General features: G+C 46.4%; 2 protein-coding genes across 3 annotated transcripts in view; one reads left to right on the top strand and one right to left on the bottom strand.

The window, feature by feature from the left end:
• wdr47a (WD repeat domain 47a) overlaps positions 1-5,191 on the top strand; it is a 14,625-nt gene extending 9,434 nt beyond the window's left edge. The window contains exons 12-17 of the mRNA XM_083689918.1: positions 240-397; positions 609-787; positions 1,332-1,502; positions 1,777-1,908; positions 2,496-2,714; positions 3,117-5,191. Coding sequence (XP_083546044.1) covers positions 240-397; positions 609-787; positions 1,332-1,502; positions 1,777-1,908; positions 2,496-2,714; positions 3,117-3,259 — 1,002 coding nt within the window. The 3' untranslated portion in view covers positions 3,260-5,191. The remainder of the gene's footprint in view (positions 1-239; positions 398-608; positions 788-1,331; positions 1,503-1,776; positions 1,909-2,495; positions 2,715-3,116) is intronic.
• Positions 5,192-5,987: 796 nt separating this feature from the next.
• On the bottom strand, positions 5,988-18,310 carry gpsm2 (G protein signaling modulator 2). 2 transcript variants are annotated; one of them, XM_083690254.1, is made up of 16 exons: positions 18,170-18,310; positions 17,574-17,615; positions 14,979-15,316; positions 12,062-12,283; positions 11,758-11,893; positions 11,531-11,670; positions 11,260-11,383; positions 10,773-10,888; positions 9,656-9,811; positions 9,425-9,533; positions 8,986-9,115; positions 8,821-8,897; positions 8,478-8,669; positions 7,952-8,108; positions 7,503-7,705; positions 5,988-7,319 (listed from the first exon to the last, which is right to left on the bottom strand). In XM_083690254.1, exons 3-16 carry the CDS (start codon positions 15,041-15,043, stop codon positions 7,158-7,160), a joined length of 1,989 nt encoding a protein of 662 aa, XP_083546380.1. In that variant the 5' UTR covers positions 15,044-15,316; positions 17,574-17,615; positions 18,170-18,310; the 3' UTR covers positions 5,988-7,157. The 2 variants fall into 2 exon arrangements, with proteins under 2 accessions (XP_083546380.1, XP_083546381.1); XM_083690255.1 differs by lacking the exons at positions 17,574-17,615; positions 18,170-18,310 and adding an exon at positions 15,956-16,003.
• Between the last annotated feature and the right edge of the window lie 390 nt (positions 18,311-18,700).

The following is an 18,700-nucleotide window of genomic DNA, read 5'->3' as shown; positions in this document are numbered from 1 at the left end:
ATACTGTTAATAAAGTTAAGTGTGTGTGTGTGTATGTGTGTGAGAGAGAGAGAGAGAGAGATGTTGTCTTTACATTTCACTGTAATGAATGGCATACTGTAGGACATACAAGGTAGATTATACTGTTAATTAAGGTGTGTGTGTGTGTGTGTGTGTGTGTGTGTGTGTGTGTGTGTGTGTGTGTGTGTGTGTGTGTGTGTGTGTGTGTGTGTGTGTGTGTGTGTGTGTGTGTGTGTCAGGGGGACAAGTCCAAGGCTCTGTTTGTAGCCATCAACACCCTGGAGGACACCCAGGCTGTGCGCGCTGTGGCCTTCCACCCCACGGGGGCGCTGTACGCTGTAGGATCCAACTCCAAGACACTGCGTGTGTGTGCCTACCCAGACACACTGGACACCAGGTAATACACACACACACACTTCAGAGTTGCGTTCAGCAGGAACACACAGGGGGAAAAAAACTCAAAATGGGAATAAAACAGAGTATTCTGTTATTGTCAAGGATCATACTTCATCGTCTTTTGCCTTTTCAGTGATCGTCGGCTTTAGGAATGTCATATTTTTCTTTTGTCTCTGTCTCCCCCCCTCCCTCCCTCCCTCCCTCCCTCCTAGTGGGTCAGGCCTAGCCAGCGCTGCTAAGCCGCCGGTGGTCCGCTTCAAGAGGAACAAGCACCACAAGGGCTCTATCTACTGCGTGGCCTGGAGTCACTGTGGACAGCTTCTGGCGACGGGCTCCAACGACAAATACGTCAAAGTCCTGCCCTTCAGCGCTGAGACCTGCAACGCCACCGGTGAGCGCCGCTGAAGGTCTCCACAGATGAGCCTCGTGTACCAAAACAGCCTCAAGACTTCGTCCTAGTCCTCTGTGCTGTTTGCAGATCTGTAGGGATAGGATAGAGGTCAGGAAGATGGCAGAACTTAAGCCCGCTGGAAGTGAAACCGACGTCAAAGTTGTGGCAACATGGTCGCCCCGCAATTCGAACTTGCTCCGACCGAGCCTCGAACTTGCGACCTCTGGCTTGCCAACACACGTGACCGTCTCCTCAAATACCGGACGCTAACCAGCGACGCTATCGAAAAGCTAGGAATTCGACAGCGCAGTTAGGCGGGGGGGGGGGGTATTTGGACTTGAGGAGTTAGTTTACCATCTCAACTTGGTTACGTAAGGCTAGGCGGAGACTTTACCGCATTGCGTCCCATTAAATCTGCGAATACACGGCCCCAAGCCAGAGGTTTCTATCAGGCTTAATTTGAGTACACTTTACAAATTCTCTCTCTCTCTCTCTCTCCCTCTCTCCTCCCCCCTCTCTCACACACCTTCTCTCCCTCTCTCAGGCCCAGATCTAGAGTTCAGTATGCATGATGGTACAATCAGAGACCTGGCCTTCATGGAGGGGCCAGAGAGTGGAGGGGCCATCCTGATCAGTGCTGGAGCTGGAGACTGTAACATCTACACCACCGACTGTCAGAGGGGCCAGGGGCTGCACGCCCTCAGTGGACATACAGGTGCACACACACACACACACACACACACGGGCCGACAGCAGAACACACACACACACACACATACACAGGTACATATACTGGGCACATACACTGGCAGGCAGGTAGGCAGACACACACACATACACATACACACACACACATCCTCACACATCCTCATTTCCCAAAACAGCCAGGTAATTATCCCCTCAGCTTGACCTCTTAATAACACGTGTTGTGTGTGTGCGTGCGTGCGTGCGTGTGTGTGTGTGTGTGTGCGTGTGTGCGCGATCCCCAGGTCACATCCTGTCTCTGTACACGTGGGGCGGCTGGATGATCGCCTCGGGCTCCCAGGACAAGACGGTGCGCTTCTGGGACATCCGAGTGCCCAGCTGCGTGAGAGTGGTGGGCACCGCCTTCCACGGCTCAGGTGGGTCAGTAGGGCCGTCACCCGTCAACGAAGGTACAGCCATAGTCACACGCTATAACGTCCACACGTCACACACCGCAGAACGGAAACAGGAACCCCCGGAGAGACACATTCCTCATGTTCGGAGACGGCGTCAGCGGTAGGATTGCGAGCGAAAGGGAGTCCGGGGCCCGGTAGGGAATGAACGTTAAATTCCAGTAAAAGACTCAGTTTCCCAGACCGCCAAGCCTCCTAAGCCCTTGGGCCAAATAGGAAGATGTTTACCGCTCGTGAGCTACCGCTCAGATGGACTGTTTTTGCTGTCGGACGTTGATATCTGTCTCCGAAATTGAGAGAAAAGAGTGTCTCCCGTCCTGGTGACATTCTGCGGTCGGTGACGTACAAGACTTTCATAGCGTATTGAATTCACAGCATGCGGGAATGCGTTGTGTTTCTAAGGTTACATCATTAATTGATGTCAGCGAAGCTGCGCAATCTTAATTAAATTTTCTCGCACTCTCTCTCTCTCACCCCCCCCCTCTCTCTCACACTCTCCCCCTCTCCCCCCCCCCCCCCCCACACACACACACACACACACCCCTTTTCAGGCAGTCCCGTCGCCTCGGTAGCGGTGGACCCTAGCGGCCGTCTCCTAGCGACAGGACAGGAGGACAGCGCCTGTATGCTGTATGACATCCGAGGGGGACGCATGGTGCAGACGTACCGCCCCCACTCCAGCGACGTGCGCTCGGTCCGCTTCTCCCCCGGAGCACACTACCTGCTCACTGGTTCCTACGACACCAAGGTCATGGTCACCAACCTCCAAGGTGACCAACGTCTCCCTGAACACAATTCACACAATTCACACAATAACACAAAACAGCACTTCCGGAACATGAGAAATCCCATTATCCCAAATCCCAGAAATCCCAGTGATGATGTAGCTGTGTTGTATATATTTCTGTGTGGTTGGTCAATAGGCTATGTTGGACTTGCTTCTCCTTCTCTAACCTAGCTGTGTGTGTCTGTGTGTCTGTGTGTGTGTGTGTGTGTGTGTGTGTGTGTGTGTGTGTGTGTGTCTGTCTGTCTGTCTGTCTGTCTGTCTGTCTGTCTGTCTGTCTGTCTGTCTGTCTGTCTGTCTGTCTGTCTGTCTGTCTGTCTGTCTGTCTGTCTGTGTGTGTGTGTGTGTGTGTGTGTGTGTGTGTGTGTGTGTGTGTGTGTGTGTGTAGGTGACCTAACGAAGCAGTTGCCTCTGAACCTGGTGGGCGAGCACGGCGACAAGGTGATTCAGTGTCGATGGCACACACACGACCTGTCCTTCCTCTCCTCCTCCGCTGACCGTACTGTCACACTCTGGACACACAACCCCTAACACACACACACACCAGTGGATACACAACCCCTAACACACACACCAGTGGATACATAACCCCTAACACACACCAGTGGATACACAACCCCTAACACACACACCAGTGGATACACAACCCCTAACACACACACACACACCAGTGGATACACAACCCCTAACACACACACACACCAGTGGATACACAACCCCTAACACACACACCAGTGGATACACAACCCCTAACACACACACACACACACACATATCAGTGGATACACAACCCCTAACACACACACACACACACACACCAGTGGATACACAACCCCTAACACACACACACACACACCAGTGGATACACAACCCCTAACACACACACATACACATACACACAACCCCTAACACACAGACACACACACAGAAGACACACAACCAGTTACACACACAATCTGCCACCCCTCTCCCCTTCTGCAGACTGAGTCATAAAACTGGACACAGCCCATAACACAGCAACAAAGTGTGTGTGTGTGTGTCCGTGCGTGCGTGTGCGTGCGTGTGCGTGCGTGTGTGTGTGTGTGCGTGTGTGTGTGCGTGTGTGTGTGAGAGAGAAAAGGCGGACATTTCAAACTGAACCAACCACACGCTCCAACACTCCATTTGAATGGCTTCATCACTTCTTCATTCACAACACCGATGGCTCCCAGTCCCTCCACGTACAGCAGACCCCCCCCCCACCCCCCCCCCCCCCCCCCGAGATGTTGAATGAGGACGGATGCGTCACGACAGTGCATTGTTCATAATGGTGCCTTTGGTTCTCAGTTTCCACAGAAAAAAAGAGCTTTATCAAACAAGAAACCATCACATGGTGGTTCCTTCCATTTTGAGTCAAAAGTTGAAATTGTTCCATTGAGAAAAAGAAAAATTACATTCCTCATTCTTTTTTGCACAGTTTTAGTTACAGCTCATGTATTGCTGCTACCTGTATGGTTTTTTAAATAGAATCTATGAGATGGATGTGTTTGGTGTTAAAATGCTGATTTATGTCGGTGTGATTCAGTATATCAGGTCAGGTGCTCCTTGTTGGGGGGGGATATCAAGCGGAGTTGAATCTGTTACATCGATTAATCGATTAGCTATTGATTGATTAGCTGTTGTCAATACTACTATTCCCCGACTGCGGGACTTTCAAGATGTCTAATGTTACTGTGCATAGTCTGCTCCGCTCGCGTTGCTGGCTCTCGGCTTTGTAAATATAGAACAAAAATGTGTAAATTTGCTTGTATGAGTTTTTTTAATGTTCAATCAGTGCTTTGCGCTAATGCTGTCTCCTAGCGACTGTTGTGTCTTGCAAATAGCTTGCTTGCAAATTAAAAAAAATACTCATGGTTTTACGTTAACATCAAAGGGAATTAGCCAACACATTTACTTTTGGGTTGGGCACTTCAGAATTTGGCTTTAAATTCATAGCACTCACTGTAATATAGATTTGGTTTAGTCTGCTGCGATGTTACTGGTTATTGTTACAGTAGATGGCGGTCTTTGCCCTTTGGAAAAGGGACACATTTATGCACAATGTAATACTAGAAAAGCACGCCTTTGTTCTTCGACACAATTATGAACCTGTTTTGGGGGATTTCTTTGTTTTGTTGCTTTCGTTTCTGTATTTTACGTTTGCACTTTGTCCTAGACACTTATACCGATTCGTTTGTATATCAGGATGCAAGCTTGCGTTTTATGCTTTTCATGTTCATGTACAGTCTTTTGTTTAAAAGGCCAAACTAATGCATAGATGTATTTATTTATTATAATTTTTAACGTATGTACAGTTCCATGTTTCTGTTGATATGAAATGAGATAGTGGTTCCAGTATTTAGCTTTTCTAAACCTTGTTTTAAGAAGTGACTAAAGTTTAATGAATAGAGCTTATGGAAGTGTGATTGCTGCTTGGTATCTAAATAAAAGCCTCTTTGACACTTCAGACTGGGTGTGTGTGTGTGTGTGTGTGTGTGTGTGTGTGTGATCGCTTTCTCAATGCGCCAACAACTTTATTTACCTTAGGTCCATCGCCCCAAGAGGAGCTTAGGCCATGAACGACGCCTCTCTAGTACACTTGGGCAACTGAATGTGGGCGGCCTTTTCTATTTCTCTCCAGTAGCCGATGTTCTTGTGTTGAGCTTCGGTGTCCCGTCTCCAGGTGTTCTTTGGGCGTCCTCTCCTTTTGCCCTGCGGATTCTATATAAGGGATTTCCTTGTGATGTTGGCTTTCTTAGGGTGTAACCAACAACTTTACTGGTGCTAATTACTGCCATCTTTGACTGGGGGATAATCACTTGAGCCAGGGTGTGTTCAGTTCTCTGCCCTGCACCCACATTAGTGAGCATGTGCACTTCCCCCTTTTTTTTTCTTTTTTTTTAATAATAGCATCGGTGGATCGGTGCCAGAATGGCTGGAGAGTAACCAATTTACTCCTTACACCAGTCTGCTCCTTTTTAATCCATGAGGGGGAGTGTATGATTGCACACCTCAGGAGAAGGGTAGAGAATTGTAATGCAACCCAGATTTAACAAATGATAATCTCAGTCAGTTTAGCATCCGCTGTGAACGAATGTGTGGATTAGTGAAAGCTGATCTACATAATACATATGGATTTGCTTTTCCATTGGCGCATAGTTTTTTTTTTTTTAACATGATAGTGAAATTAAAAAGACAAGATTCCAATGATATTCCAGAGAAAAGGACAAGACAAAAGATGTCTATACTAGATAGATGAGGCTTTATTCATCTGATCTCATTCAAAATATAGGAAGTACAAAAGAGCATCAGAGACTGTACACAGGAGAATCCTTTCATTTTCATCAAAGATGCTTTGTCCAGGCAAACTATTTTTATTTTTTTCCCCTTTACCCAAATGAGGTATCCCCCTCCCTCTGAAATCCTAAACCACAACTCCTAAACATACACATATACACAATTTTTCAGAGAAAATACATCAGTGCTGTACCTTTTCTTTCTACAAAACTACATCAGAGAAACCTGGTGCAAATTCAAATCCACATCAAACCACAAGAAAGAGAGGTGGGCGGGGACGGCAGTTTACAAAAGCTTCAAACATAAAATCATTACATATATATATATGTATATATATATATATATTAAAAAAAAAATACAAGTACAATAAATACAAATATCCTGTAGCTGCAGTTGTGTATCTAAAGATACAGTTGGGGTGATTTAGTGAAATTCTAAAGGAGTACATTAATCATTAAAAACAATCATTATTTAAAAACATAATTTGCTGTCCCTGATCCTACTAGTCGTGTTGCGTTCCACACATGTCCAGTTCTAGAAGAAGAAGGAAGAAACCGTTTCCATCCATTGGAAAACGATGGAGAACAGTTGCCTTTAGAGTTCCTGAATACTCCACAGTACATTGTGGTTCTCTATACTACTATACATATACTATGTTGTCTGTATGCTGACAGTGCTTTCTGGGTCCATTAGAAACACACAGGAGACATGAGGCTTTCTGAATCCCACCATGGATAGGATTTGCTACATCAGTGGTCCCCCCCCCCCAACTCCGGTCCTGGCGAGGATATACAGGCTTTGGTTCCAGCCCAGCTCAAACACACTTCAGTCAATTTATATCAAAAACGTTTAATGCGAGTTGATTGTTTGGGTGTATTAGTGCTGGGCTTGAACTGGTGACCTCCCAACTACCTCAACCAATCAAGTTCATTCTTTACCATGTAGTGTAGGATAAACCCCGCCCACTGTGGGTTCAGTATCAAATGTCCTCATCTCCGGTCGGGGAGAGGAAAAAAAAAAATCCTCCTTCCCTGTTTTTTTTTTTTTTTCCTCCAGAGAGGCTACCTCTCCTGTGTTGTCTACCCGCCGGCGAGGCCCTCTCCCTGGGCCGGGTTCAGTTGGAGCTTGACCGCGAGGAGGGCAGGGTGACCCGCTGCTCGTCCATGCGTTTGGCCTGCGAGCGCATGATGAGGCTGAAGAAGTCCTCGTCGGGGACGGTGGGGCCGCGGGTCGGGGGAGGAGGGGGGGCGCAGCGCTGGTCGTCCAGACGGGAACCCTGAGAGAGAGAGAGATGAAGATAAGAAAGTGTGAATGTGTAAATGATGACGCATAAACATAGCGCAATAGAACAAAATAGCCATGAAAAGAAACATAAATTCTCCCCAATCGGATACCAACGAAACTGCTCTCGCTCATGCTATTCTACGCCAACGAGGAGTCACGTGACGGCTGACCGTACCTGGCACTTGACGAGCATGTCGAAGAAGTCGTCGTCAGGCTCGTTGTTGTCGGCGTTGGCCATCAGGTGGCTGAGGACAGCCTGGCTGTTGTGCTGGTTGATCCGAAGGCCGGGCAGACTACCTCCACCTGATGCACTGTCCTCCAACCGACGACCCAGAGCACCCGGGATCAGACCTGCGACGGCTACGGACTCAGACACAGCTACAGGACGGAGAGAGGGAGAGGGAGTGGGAGAAAGAAAGGGAGGGAGAAAGAGAAAAGAGGGTGGGGGGTGGGGGGGGGGAGAGAAGGGGAGAGATGAGTGGAGATCAGACACATTTTGTTATGGCTTTGGTTGAGGTGCTCCAGGGGCTGGGGACCAGAGATTGAGTGTGATTGAGAGTGACACTGTGTGTGTGTGTGTGTGTGTGTGTGTGTGTGTGTGTGTGTGTGTGTGTGTGTGCTCACATTTCCTGACGGTGCGTCGTGGTGACTCTGGGCTGGTCTTGACCGACAGCAGGCTCTTCCCCTGGATGGCACAACGCTGGTCGTCCATGCGGTTGCTCTGGAAACGACTGAGAAGATCAAAGAAGCCCTCGTCCCCGAACATACCTGAACTGGATTTCTAAAAGACACACACACACACGAGAGGGAGAGTGAGACCCACATATACACACACTCTATGTATGATGACAAATATTAATCTAGAAATGATCAATGAATGGTTGACCAGTTCCCAGTCTACAATCAACCCACATCTCTATCCCACTGGACACGTCTCAGGATCTGAAAGAACAGTTTGAGTCTAAGCAATATCATGATCTCACCACCACCACCTAGTATTGCTTACACCTTTCTGAATCTGCTCCTTTCAGATCTAGACCAAGTGACTAGGGGTTCATTTGGGACATGGTGAGTCTAGTATCTGCAATGTTAGCTGAGGGGAAAGAAGGGAGGGAAGGAGGGTGAGTGGAAGGGGTGGTGTCACACTGACCGTCTGTGAGCCCTGTATGGGGGTCTGGCTGGCCGGCAGGGTGTTGCTGGTGTCCTGCAGGACCTTACTGGAGCCCCCCGCCTTGTGCTTCTTCCCCCGCAGACGATTGATTAAGAACATCTTGGAGGAGGCCTTAGTCAGCGTAGGCTTGGACTGCTTGGTGGTCAGGATGTCACTGACCCACTTTTGACCCTGTACACAGACACACAGTTATCTTACCATTCCTTAAACGTTGCCATTGTCATTCTATATGTAAGTGAGGGGATATTGTCCACGTGTGAAGGTTTGGGAGTCAGAATGATGGCTGCTGGGTAATGTAGTTGAGATAGGACTAAACTCTTACGTTCATCTTGTCTGGGCTGAGTTTCATCAGCTCCAGGTTCTCCATGCTGTGTCTCCTGCCCATCCTGGGTCTCGCTCCTGAAAACACATAAGACAGCCAGCATCCATGAAGGTCTGAAACTGACATCTTCTGTGTGTGTGTGTGTGTGTGTGTGTGTGTGTGTACCGTGCTGGTTGTAGTCAATCTCCTTGTTCTCTGAGAAGGTAGAGTTGTTGGTGCTGTAGCTCAGCCCCAGCACCATCTGGAGGTCTGACACGTTCATACGAGCCGTCAACTCCCCGCTGCGGTCTCCCGTCTAGAAAATAAATCACACACAAACGCGATGAGGACTGTACTGCATACTGGACTGATTCTACTGGCCTGACAGATGGTCTGCTTCAAACAAGACATCCCTATGTCTGCTTTAAGTGTACTGGATTTCATATCAAGGTTCTACTTCTTCCGGTATTTCGCATCAAGTCTCCAACCTCAAGTACACTATTCCACCAGGAGCCTCTACCAGGCTGTGAGCCTCTACCAGGCTGTGAGGCTCTACCAGGCTGTGAGGCTCTACCAGGCTGTGAGGCTCTACCAGGCTGTGAGGCTCTGCCAGTCAGTACTGTACCTCTTTGGAGATCTCCAGGTGTTTCTCAGCGAAGTGCATGGCCTGGTCATGGTTGCCCAGGGCTGTGTGAGCGTTCCCTAGACTCCAGCACGCTCGGCCTTCACCGATCCTGCAGCACACAGACAAACGCAAGTTGATAAACAGTCTAAAACGCTAGCCGTGGGTGTATGAGGCAGTGTGTGTGTGTGTGTGTGTGTGTGTGTGTGTGTGTGTGTGTGTGTGTGTGTGTACCTGTCGTTGAGGTCCTGGGCTATGATGAGGTGTTTGAGGTGGTAGTCTATGGCTCTCTCGTAGTCCTGGAGGAGAGTGTAGGTGTTGCCCAGACTGTAACAGGCCTGAGCCTCCACGGCCCGGTCCATCAACTGCCTGGCCAGCTGCAGAGTTTTCCTGAGGAACACAATCAGAACCCGATGAGAACCGGTTCAAAAACAAGAGTGCCTGTGTCTCTGACCTTTTGATATCATATTTTGTCAGTCGGATAAGTTCTATACTCGGATCCCAGAATCTCATCTCTCGAATGAGATTCTGGGGGTGCAGGAGGTAAAATGCTTGTCAGAAGTTACAACTACAGCAACTCCACACTCCTCAAACCCTTTTTGCCGTCGGCTCCACCTGAATTGCACGCAATGACTGTCCTCCTCCACCGCCCATGCCATTGTTTACAATCCGATTTGCACACATTGCATGAAATTCAGTTAGCTGAAGGCGTTTTGGATGCCAGCATTTCGCAATCTTAAAAATCATCTTTAAAAAAAATTAATCCGGTCGAAATCCCCGCCTCCATTTGAAGCACTTTCTATAGAATCTGCGTGTCGCTGGTGTAATTCACTGGAAGCTCCGCCTCCCATGAGCACTGTGATGGGTGTGCCTTCAGTTTCTCCCTTCTCGTTAAATGAGTCTGACTTAGTGAGACGATACAAGTTCAGACTTGCTTCACTTGTTTAGTTGATTCATTGTGTCATTGTGTTACATAACCGAGACTCAGCTAACAGCATTATGTGAAAACGAGAAAGAGGTGCATTCACGGAACCACGGGCCAAAAGCTCTGATGTAGCTCCTAATGTAGCTTGACAGTGTTTATTTCAAGTGGAGTGGTTGTCAAAAGCAATTTTACTCATCGAACACAAACACAGCATCATCTGTTTGCTGGCCCTGTCGACACTAAACGTACATTTTAGTTGAGAACCGAGAAGCATAGAGGCTGCCATCTCTCTCCAAAGCCCTGCAGGACTAGCTGTGTTAGACACTCCAGACTGAGTGAGCTGTTGTTGTCTCAGCTGGACTGCGTTAGAGGGGCTAAACTTCATTAGTGTGAGATGAAAGGTTTGGCTGGAGGTGGTTGGCTCACTTGTAATGCTCTGCTGCCACTTCAAATTCTCCCAGGAAGATAAATGCGTTCCCCAGGTTGCAATAGGCCCGTCTCTCTGCCGAGCGATCGCCGAATTCCTTTGCAATCAGGAGGCGCTGGAAGGAGAAATGGAGACACACGCGCACGCACACACACGCGCGCGCACACACACACACACACACACACACACACACACACACACAGTTATGTTAATGGACTGATTGAAGTTGTACGAGCCTAACAAATAAACTAAAGCCCAGATTCAATCAGACTGGCTTTGTAATATGTTTTGTTTACAAACTACCGCCAACACAATGGAGGCATCAACCAGCACAGTGGGTCGAGTTGTTACATCAGCAGTACCCATAACTGTTCTGTTATTGTACTTGACTTGCTTTCGGCTATACAGTATGCTCCTGCGATACCCATTCAAGTCAACTGAGCTCAAAACGTAATGTACTGAAAAGGACAAATACTCGGGTCCTACATGTTCATGGGAAGCCACTGCTTTCCGGAAGTTTCCTATCAGGTAGTGTGTGTTGCCGAGGTTACCATAGGTTCGACCCTGGGCAGCCCGGTCTCCGAGATCCTTAACAATGGACAAGTTAGCCCTGACGATGCACACAAACAAAACAGACAGCGGTTCAGGTACATTACAGTATAGAGGTTATCTGACTTAGAAGACAGATGGAAGAATACCCCACCCACACCCACACCCACACCCACACCCACACCCACAACCAATAACACACACTCACTCGTAGTATTCAGCTGCTATCTTCAGTGCAGTCATGACCTCCTCAGGGAAGTCTCCAGGCTCGGCCCCGCTCCAGCAGATGCTCTTGCCCTTGGCGTGGTACACGTTGCCAAAGTTATACAGCGCCCTCGCCTGGCCCACCTGACAGAGATACAAGGGACAAACGTCAAGTCCACAACCAAGACACACGTCTGTCGTTCATTAGAACCTTTCGTCCGTTGGTCTCACCTTGTCGTCCACGTCCCTGGCGATGTCCAAGTGCCTCTGACAGCAAACCACGGCCTCGTCGAACCGCCCCAACACCTTCAACGTGTTACCGAGGTTACCACTGGCTTTGGCCTCTCCAAGAAGATCCCCCACAGTCCTGAGAGAGGGATAAATGTCATTTATGAAATGAAAAAATATTATGCAGACAAATATGCAACATCGTCATCATCATTATACCAACTGGTTATTAGGGTTTGTCCCCTTTTCACAGCAAAATGCTGACTGTGCTCGTGATGGTGTGGGTCATAAGGATTGGTGTTCCTACCTGGTCAGTGTGAGGTCGTGGTGGTGGAACTCCAGCGCCTTGGCGTATTCATGCAGGTGGAAGTAGGCGTTTCCTAGCTGGCTGTAGATGGCACTCAGCACCTGCAGGTCCTCTGTGCCCACCTGGATGGCGGCCTCGAAGAAGGAGACCCCAGCCTGGTAGTCGCCCGCCTTACAGAGCCGCTCGCCCTCGAGGGCCAGCTCCAGGCAAGACGCCTCCATCCTACAGGGGGCAGCAGAGAGATCACACCTCACTTGTTAGGTTTTCCCCACAAGGGTGTCCAGCTCCGTTCCTTGAGGGCTGCCGTGTCTGGCAGTTTTGATTTCTTCAAACAACACTTAATTTATCAATTCATGTCACAGACACCGGTTTTCCCCAGGTTTAAACTGGACACAAACTCAAAGTTGTGAATTAAATCCCTGAACAAAAACAGAACTTAGCCTAGCTACATAACTCAATTGTTAAAAACAAAAGGAAGAAAATCTCCAAATCAAGGTTTGCAGTACTTTAATGGCTTTGGTTCAGAAACCTTTCTAAAAAAAAAGGTTCCAACATTGCCAATGTTCAAACTAAACTGGAACCCAATGTTGAAGCGTTTGAGGAAAAGCAGAAAAGTCTTCAACTGTATTCTGACCTTGGACTAGCATCCCTCTCACTCTCCATCTGAAGCAGTGGGTGTGGAATGTTGTTAAGCTACTTCCTTCCACCTCCTGAGAACAATGGCCTTCAGGGTTTGTTTGTTATGGTAGGCCTCACTTCCTATCTACGGGGTCCATACAATATTTACAGGGATCCAAGTGTTTGCCTGAGGCTTATTCGTTAGGTTGCGATTCGCTTGGTTGCAAAACAGATGTTGTGAAGCATAGGGGGAATCGAGTCAGCTCTCTATGTGTCAGGCTACATTTCTAACTGCAATCCTCTGAGCGCCCCTATTGAAGGGTCAGAGAAGCATCCACAATAGGCAGATTATCCGATTAGAAGCAGATTAACCATATTCATGCGTGGCTCCATTGTTATAGTCTTCTGTCTTTTTGTGGTCTACAAAAACAACCACCACTTTGTTAGAGAAGTGATTAACTTTAGGCTATTCATGCATGGTGTTAACGACTTCAAGTGTTCCTTCTTTTTAAAGAAACAAGCACCCACCCAGTGTTTTGTTTACAAAGACCTCAAAGAGTGTTCTCTCACAGACTCACATACACATAGGCTACTTGACTAAAACTAAGCTAAAGTGTTTTGGATTCAAAGTCATGAAAATAAAAAAACACTTTTAACATATGCAAATATATCACCTGAATCTGTACCTTACTTTTTACTACTTTTTTCCCCACATAAGAAGGCTACAATGAAACAGTGTGCTGATGAAAATGACATCAGGAAACTGTTATATAGGCTACTCACTGGAACTTTAGAGCAAACTAGCACCCTACCTGCATCCGTTTTTCTTTCTACAAATACAGCACATGATGCTTCTGAAAGGCATCTACAGACGCTTCCACTGGATAGCGATCCTGGGCAGCAGCTGTTTCTCTTTCTCTGAGAGCCTTGAGAGCTAAACTCATACCAGATACGAGCCAAGGACTAGGTTACATACCGTCTACTCACTGACACACTAGAATGTCCCCCATAACAGGAGAAACATTTTCGTTTTCCTTACATCCTCACAAACTAGACTAACCCCAAAGTCAACGACAGCCATATTTTTGCAGGCCTATCAATATAACTAGTCAGAGTAAAGTGTGATGTCTATGACATTGTTTCTGTACTGACCCTCACCCTGGGGCAGAGGGGATACCTCTGCTGTCAGCATTATCTGGGGGTAATCTGCTTGTCTCTCTCTCTGTCCTGTCACCTGGGATTATTCCAGACACAACAGTGATTACAGGCGCTAGCCTACTTGTTTACAGAGCTGGCTGGCCAAGTAGTTGTCTCTGTTCAAGTGGCTAGAGGGTTTAGGCCACACAAATCTTCGTTTTAAGCTAATTAAGAGTCCGCATACCATCCTGCTGAAGTTCGCCAAAGTGGAAGCATTGGAACACAGGCTACAAACCATCCATAACTAGACTTTACGTTAATGCATATTGTACGTCTAATGTTTGACAACGAGGAGAATGCTTACGAAACAGGGGGAGGATATGAATTTACATGACAAATATGGCACCTTCTGCCAAACAGATGTCCATCCATGCTATTAAAAGGAGTTGAATAAACACACCTGGCAATACAAAGCAAATGGTCATGAATGTTTCAGAGGGTTGTTAAATATTGATTGAGCTGGAGCAGTTCTTCCTGTGTTTCCCAGGTCACACCTGCTGGTGCCCTTTACCTGGGCCAGGTGTGTACAGTGCTGGGTGTCACGCCTAGGAAAGTCTGGGACCACCTATGCGTCAACAAACACGAGGAACAGGAAACACTCAACAGGAACAGCTCTACTCCAACTCGGACTCCACCCTCACTTACTTGGAACTTCAACCAGTCTCTACTTCAGGAAGCTCCATAGAACTTTGTCAGGTCTCAACTTTAGTTAAATTAAGTATTATCATCTCTCGATTCCTCGTGGAATTACATCATTAACAATTCTCTACTCCTGTTACACACTATGGGAAATTTGATCGGATTAGATTCCATGTAACAGGCTTATGACTATGAGACACCAGTATAAGTCCTCCTGTTAGTGGTAGAGAAGCTACACTTCTTACTTACAAAAGAAAAAATAATGTTCCCTGTACAGTAAATCAGCAAATACAATTATCTTGTATAACAAGGCTTGTCAAAAGACCTACACAACTCCAAACAATGCCCTCTACAGTTGATCATGCTAGTCCAAAACAACCTCATATATACAGTCCATAAATTAAGTATGTTGACCAAAGTAAAGTACAGTGAATGGGGGTATGATGAGGAGGTTCATGCCTACCTGTAGCGGACATGAAAGGACTGGTCCTCATCTCGCATGCTAAGCAATGAGCCAATGGCATCCATTGAAGTTCATAATAAGAGGGACGATCCCAGTATAAATCCCAAAAATGATTCAAACAAATCAAAAATGTTTCTTGGACGTGGGTGAACTGTTCACAAGAACCTTGAAGACAAAAATCCTAAAATTCCCCTTTTGTGTAGAACTGTGTTTGTTCCTCGAAAGCTACAGAGCCGAGACAGAGGACCATAGCTCCTGATCGTCAGTCCGTAAGGCTGCGTTCATTTAGTGTTTGTCTGGCTTAGCGTCGCTGGCCCGCGGCTCTCCTCAGCGGCCCTCTGTGAAGAGAACACAAGATGCTGTGTATGAAGCCTCATTCTGGCCATGTGTCGCCATGGCAACACCCAACCAACAGGAGCGTGCACAAGCAGGGCAGGCAGTGAGAGAATGGGATGGATGGGTTCAACTTCTACACGCAAGCTGTCAATAGAAGTTATTCAATCATTCAGACTGTGAATCATACAAGGGTGTGTGTTCTACCAACCCAAGTGAACGCAGTCTAGGGATTTAAGCAAGCAGTGATGCAAGGAAGGGATCATCTTTTTAATTACAGACCAATTTCAAAGAATGGAAATCATGAGAAGGCAATGGAGAAGATTGATGGTACAAAGACAACAAATATATCTTTTTAAGCCCATTTGTTGATTTGATTCATGAAATGGAGGTAGGGAAATTACCCATTCAAGAACAAATGTGAAAGTAAAAGTAGCCCCAAGACTCTCAGACCTTTGAGAGAAGACTTGTACGAAGTTAAGCGTATGTGAAAATTCCATTGAAAGAAAGGACAGAGTGATAAGCAAGCTAGTAGGATAAGATACACCGTTGGGAACCAACTGCTGTCCCATTCCCACATGAGGTCATAGTAACCCCCCCCCCCCCCATTTCCATCCACACCCACACACATCATCTCCCATTACCTCAGTCAGCAAGTGAGTAGCCTGGACATAGTGAGAAGGTCTTGACTAGCCTACGAAAAATGTTTTAGCCTAAAGGATAAATGTATGGACAGAGGCTATAGGCCATCACACTCATGTGGATACTGACATTCAAAGCCTTGCCTGATTAGGCTATAATCAAATGACATTCACAAAGAGATCAACAGATATACAGAATGAGTCATCATTTTCCTAATCCAGGAGTAATCTATTTAAACCTAAGGAGGGATCAGAATAGACCGTTGGGTTTCGTATTGTGTTAAGAAACATTTCACTGAATTAAGCCCAAAACATAATGCTCTGTATTGTAAAAAGAGAGGGAAGGTATAAACTAGTACTAATAGGTTAATCTTTGGCACATCAATCGTCGGGCTTCAGCAACATCAGAGATGGGTGAGCATCAAATTTGAGTTGGAAAAAAAGAAACTGTCCTCAGTTTAAGTTCCTACACTACCAGAACCCCAACAGGTGACAGAGCAACCTGCATGCCTCAGCCCAGCAACTCAGAAACTGAAAATAATTAGTATTCCTAAAACTAACAGCTATCAGTAAGAACTACTAACTAAGGTCACTTCCAGATCACTTCAAAATGAGCAGATTATTGAGGTTTTGGCAAACACACAACTACGAGAGATGGTGCCAGTCTTTCCTGTTGATTCAGGACTTAGGCCTGCAGACTTCCCTACCAGACCTGCAGAGGATCAAGTGTGTGAGTGAGCCTACTTTGTGGATGACCTAAATGCATGACCATCCATCCAAGCCACAGAGCAAACTGTAACCAAAGCACTGATTATCACACCAGGGTGAGGCTGGAATCGGGACAGCCAAGCCAAGACGGAGGATATTTCCACTCAGTCTTGGATTTCACCACCATCAAATACAATTGTGTGTAGTAGCCACAATGTACTGTAGGTCTAAACCCACTTCCGGACCTGTGAAGTGTGCTTAAAAATGAGTGATAGCATATATATATATGAGGGTTTGGCTACCATATTCATTAATCTTGACAAAATAATAAAATGCTAAGTTTTAGGGGAGTTCTAAGAACTAAGTCGCCTCTGCTCAGCCGGTTGTTCTGGCTGCCAGATGAATGTGAACCCTTCTAATCCAGCCTGGAGCCTGGAGCCTGGGGCGTCTGTACAGTGCACTGCATGCCCCTGCATATGCTTAGAATTAGCAATCAACGTCTGCCAGTGTGCGAGTAGCCTTTTCCAGTAATGTGTGCCAAATGGGTGTGTAATGTGTGTGTTTCGAGCCGGTGGTCATAAATCTGCACTGTGTAACAGGCAGTGGTTAAACAGGGATGAGCGCTCTGTGGTGGAGCTAGAGTACAGCTAAGGCAACAAAAGCAGTCTTTCAAAGGCGGCTTCACAGGAGGCAACCGCTGGCTCCCAGAATCACAAACAGGACTGTCATCATGACCTCATCTTCAATGTACTCTGGGGCTGATCCATTCTGTTTGTGTCCACAGCCTCTTATTAGACAAGCAAATATGGAAACACCAAAGCACTGCAGCATAATGCATGAGAGAGAGAGCAGGGAAGCAGCAATTACCATCACTACAGAGCGGAAGGGGACAAAAGCAGTAGATGATACGAACCTGAAATTATAACTCAGGGCAGGGATTGGGATTCTGAGAAGCCTGGTAAAAAAAAAAGGAGAGAAGTCTCATCATGTATCATGTCAACAATTGAATGTAACTCTTATTTATTGTAGTATCAGTGAACTGTTTTCTGGTGTTTTATTTCCCTAAGGCACATTGCCATGAATATTCCATCCATAACACACTGATATGATTTGACAGATAAAGTATGGCAAAACAAAAGAAAACGTTTGTTCACTCCTTTACCTTTGATTAGATACTTGACAATGAAATACATTTAGAAAAATATTTGGGAACATTTTACACCACCACCAGGTTGAAGCAGAAACTTTTCCCTGTGTTACAGGTCTTCCATTGCCATTGGCATTGAACTTCGCGAACGTTAATTTTGACAGCTTGCTGTCAGACTCATCTGACGTGTTTGATCAGCAAAAGTTAACCCTACACTTATAATTAGCTATACTAACTGGCCTATTCTAACGTTACCCACAACTCCATACTTGCTGACAGCTTCAACTTGTGCACTTGCACGGACTATATATAAGCTAACTTAGCTAATGTGCTAGTAGGCTAAACGTTAGCTATCCACTTACGTTAGGCGGTCCAGCTCGAACAATGCTTTTTACTCCCCTTTCCGATTTTCCGCCTTCGCACGGCAAAACACAGTCCTTATTTTTTTACAACTATATTGTTATTGCAATAACTGCTGACTTATAATTGCTTGTCTGGCTATATCGTCTTCTTCGAAACTTTCAGTAAGCTAACTTTAGGGAGAAAAAAGACTTTATGTCTGTACTCTCTGTTGTAGCCCAGTAGCCAATCACAGGAGTAGATTCAAAGAAAGTCACGCCCAAAATAACTGTCTTTGAACCAATGAAATTTGAATAGTGGATGTCAACTGTAGTTGATGAGTCATCAACATCATGCTGTGAAGTGAAGTGTCAAATCAAATGGATCAGCAAAAAAGAATGCTTATCAGCTACCAACTAGCTAAGATAAGTTTATGTTTATAATGGGTTTTTTTGCAACTACCGCAATCAACTCGTGGGATGTGTTTTGGTGGGATGCAGCCTGTCTGACACAAGTAAAATATCTTCTTCAACAAGTTTTTGCATGAGAAAGTT

The sequence above is a fragment of the Argentina silus genome (genome assembly GCF_951799395.1).
Source record: "Argentina silus genome assembly, chromosome: 18".
Classification (NCBI taxonomy): Eukaryota; Metazoa; Chordata; class Actinopteri; order Argentiniformes; family Argentinidae; genus Argentina; species Argentina silus.
The sequence above is the reverse complement of the archived record's forward strand: the minus strand, read 5'-3'. Positions and strand labels throughout refer to the sequence as shown.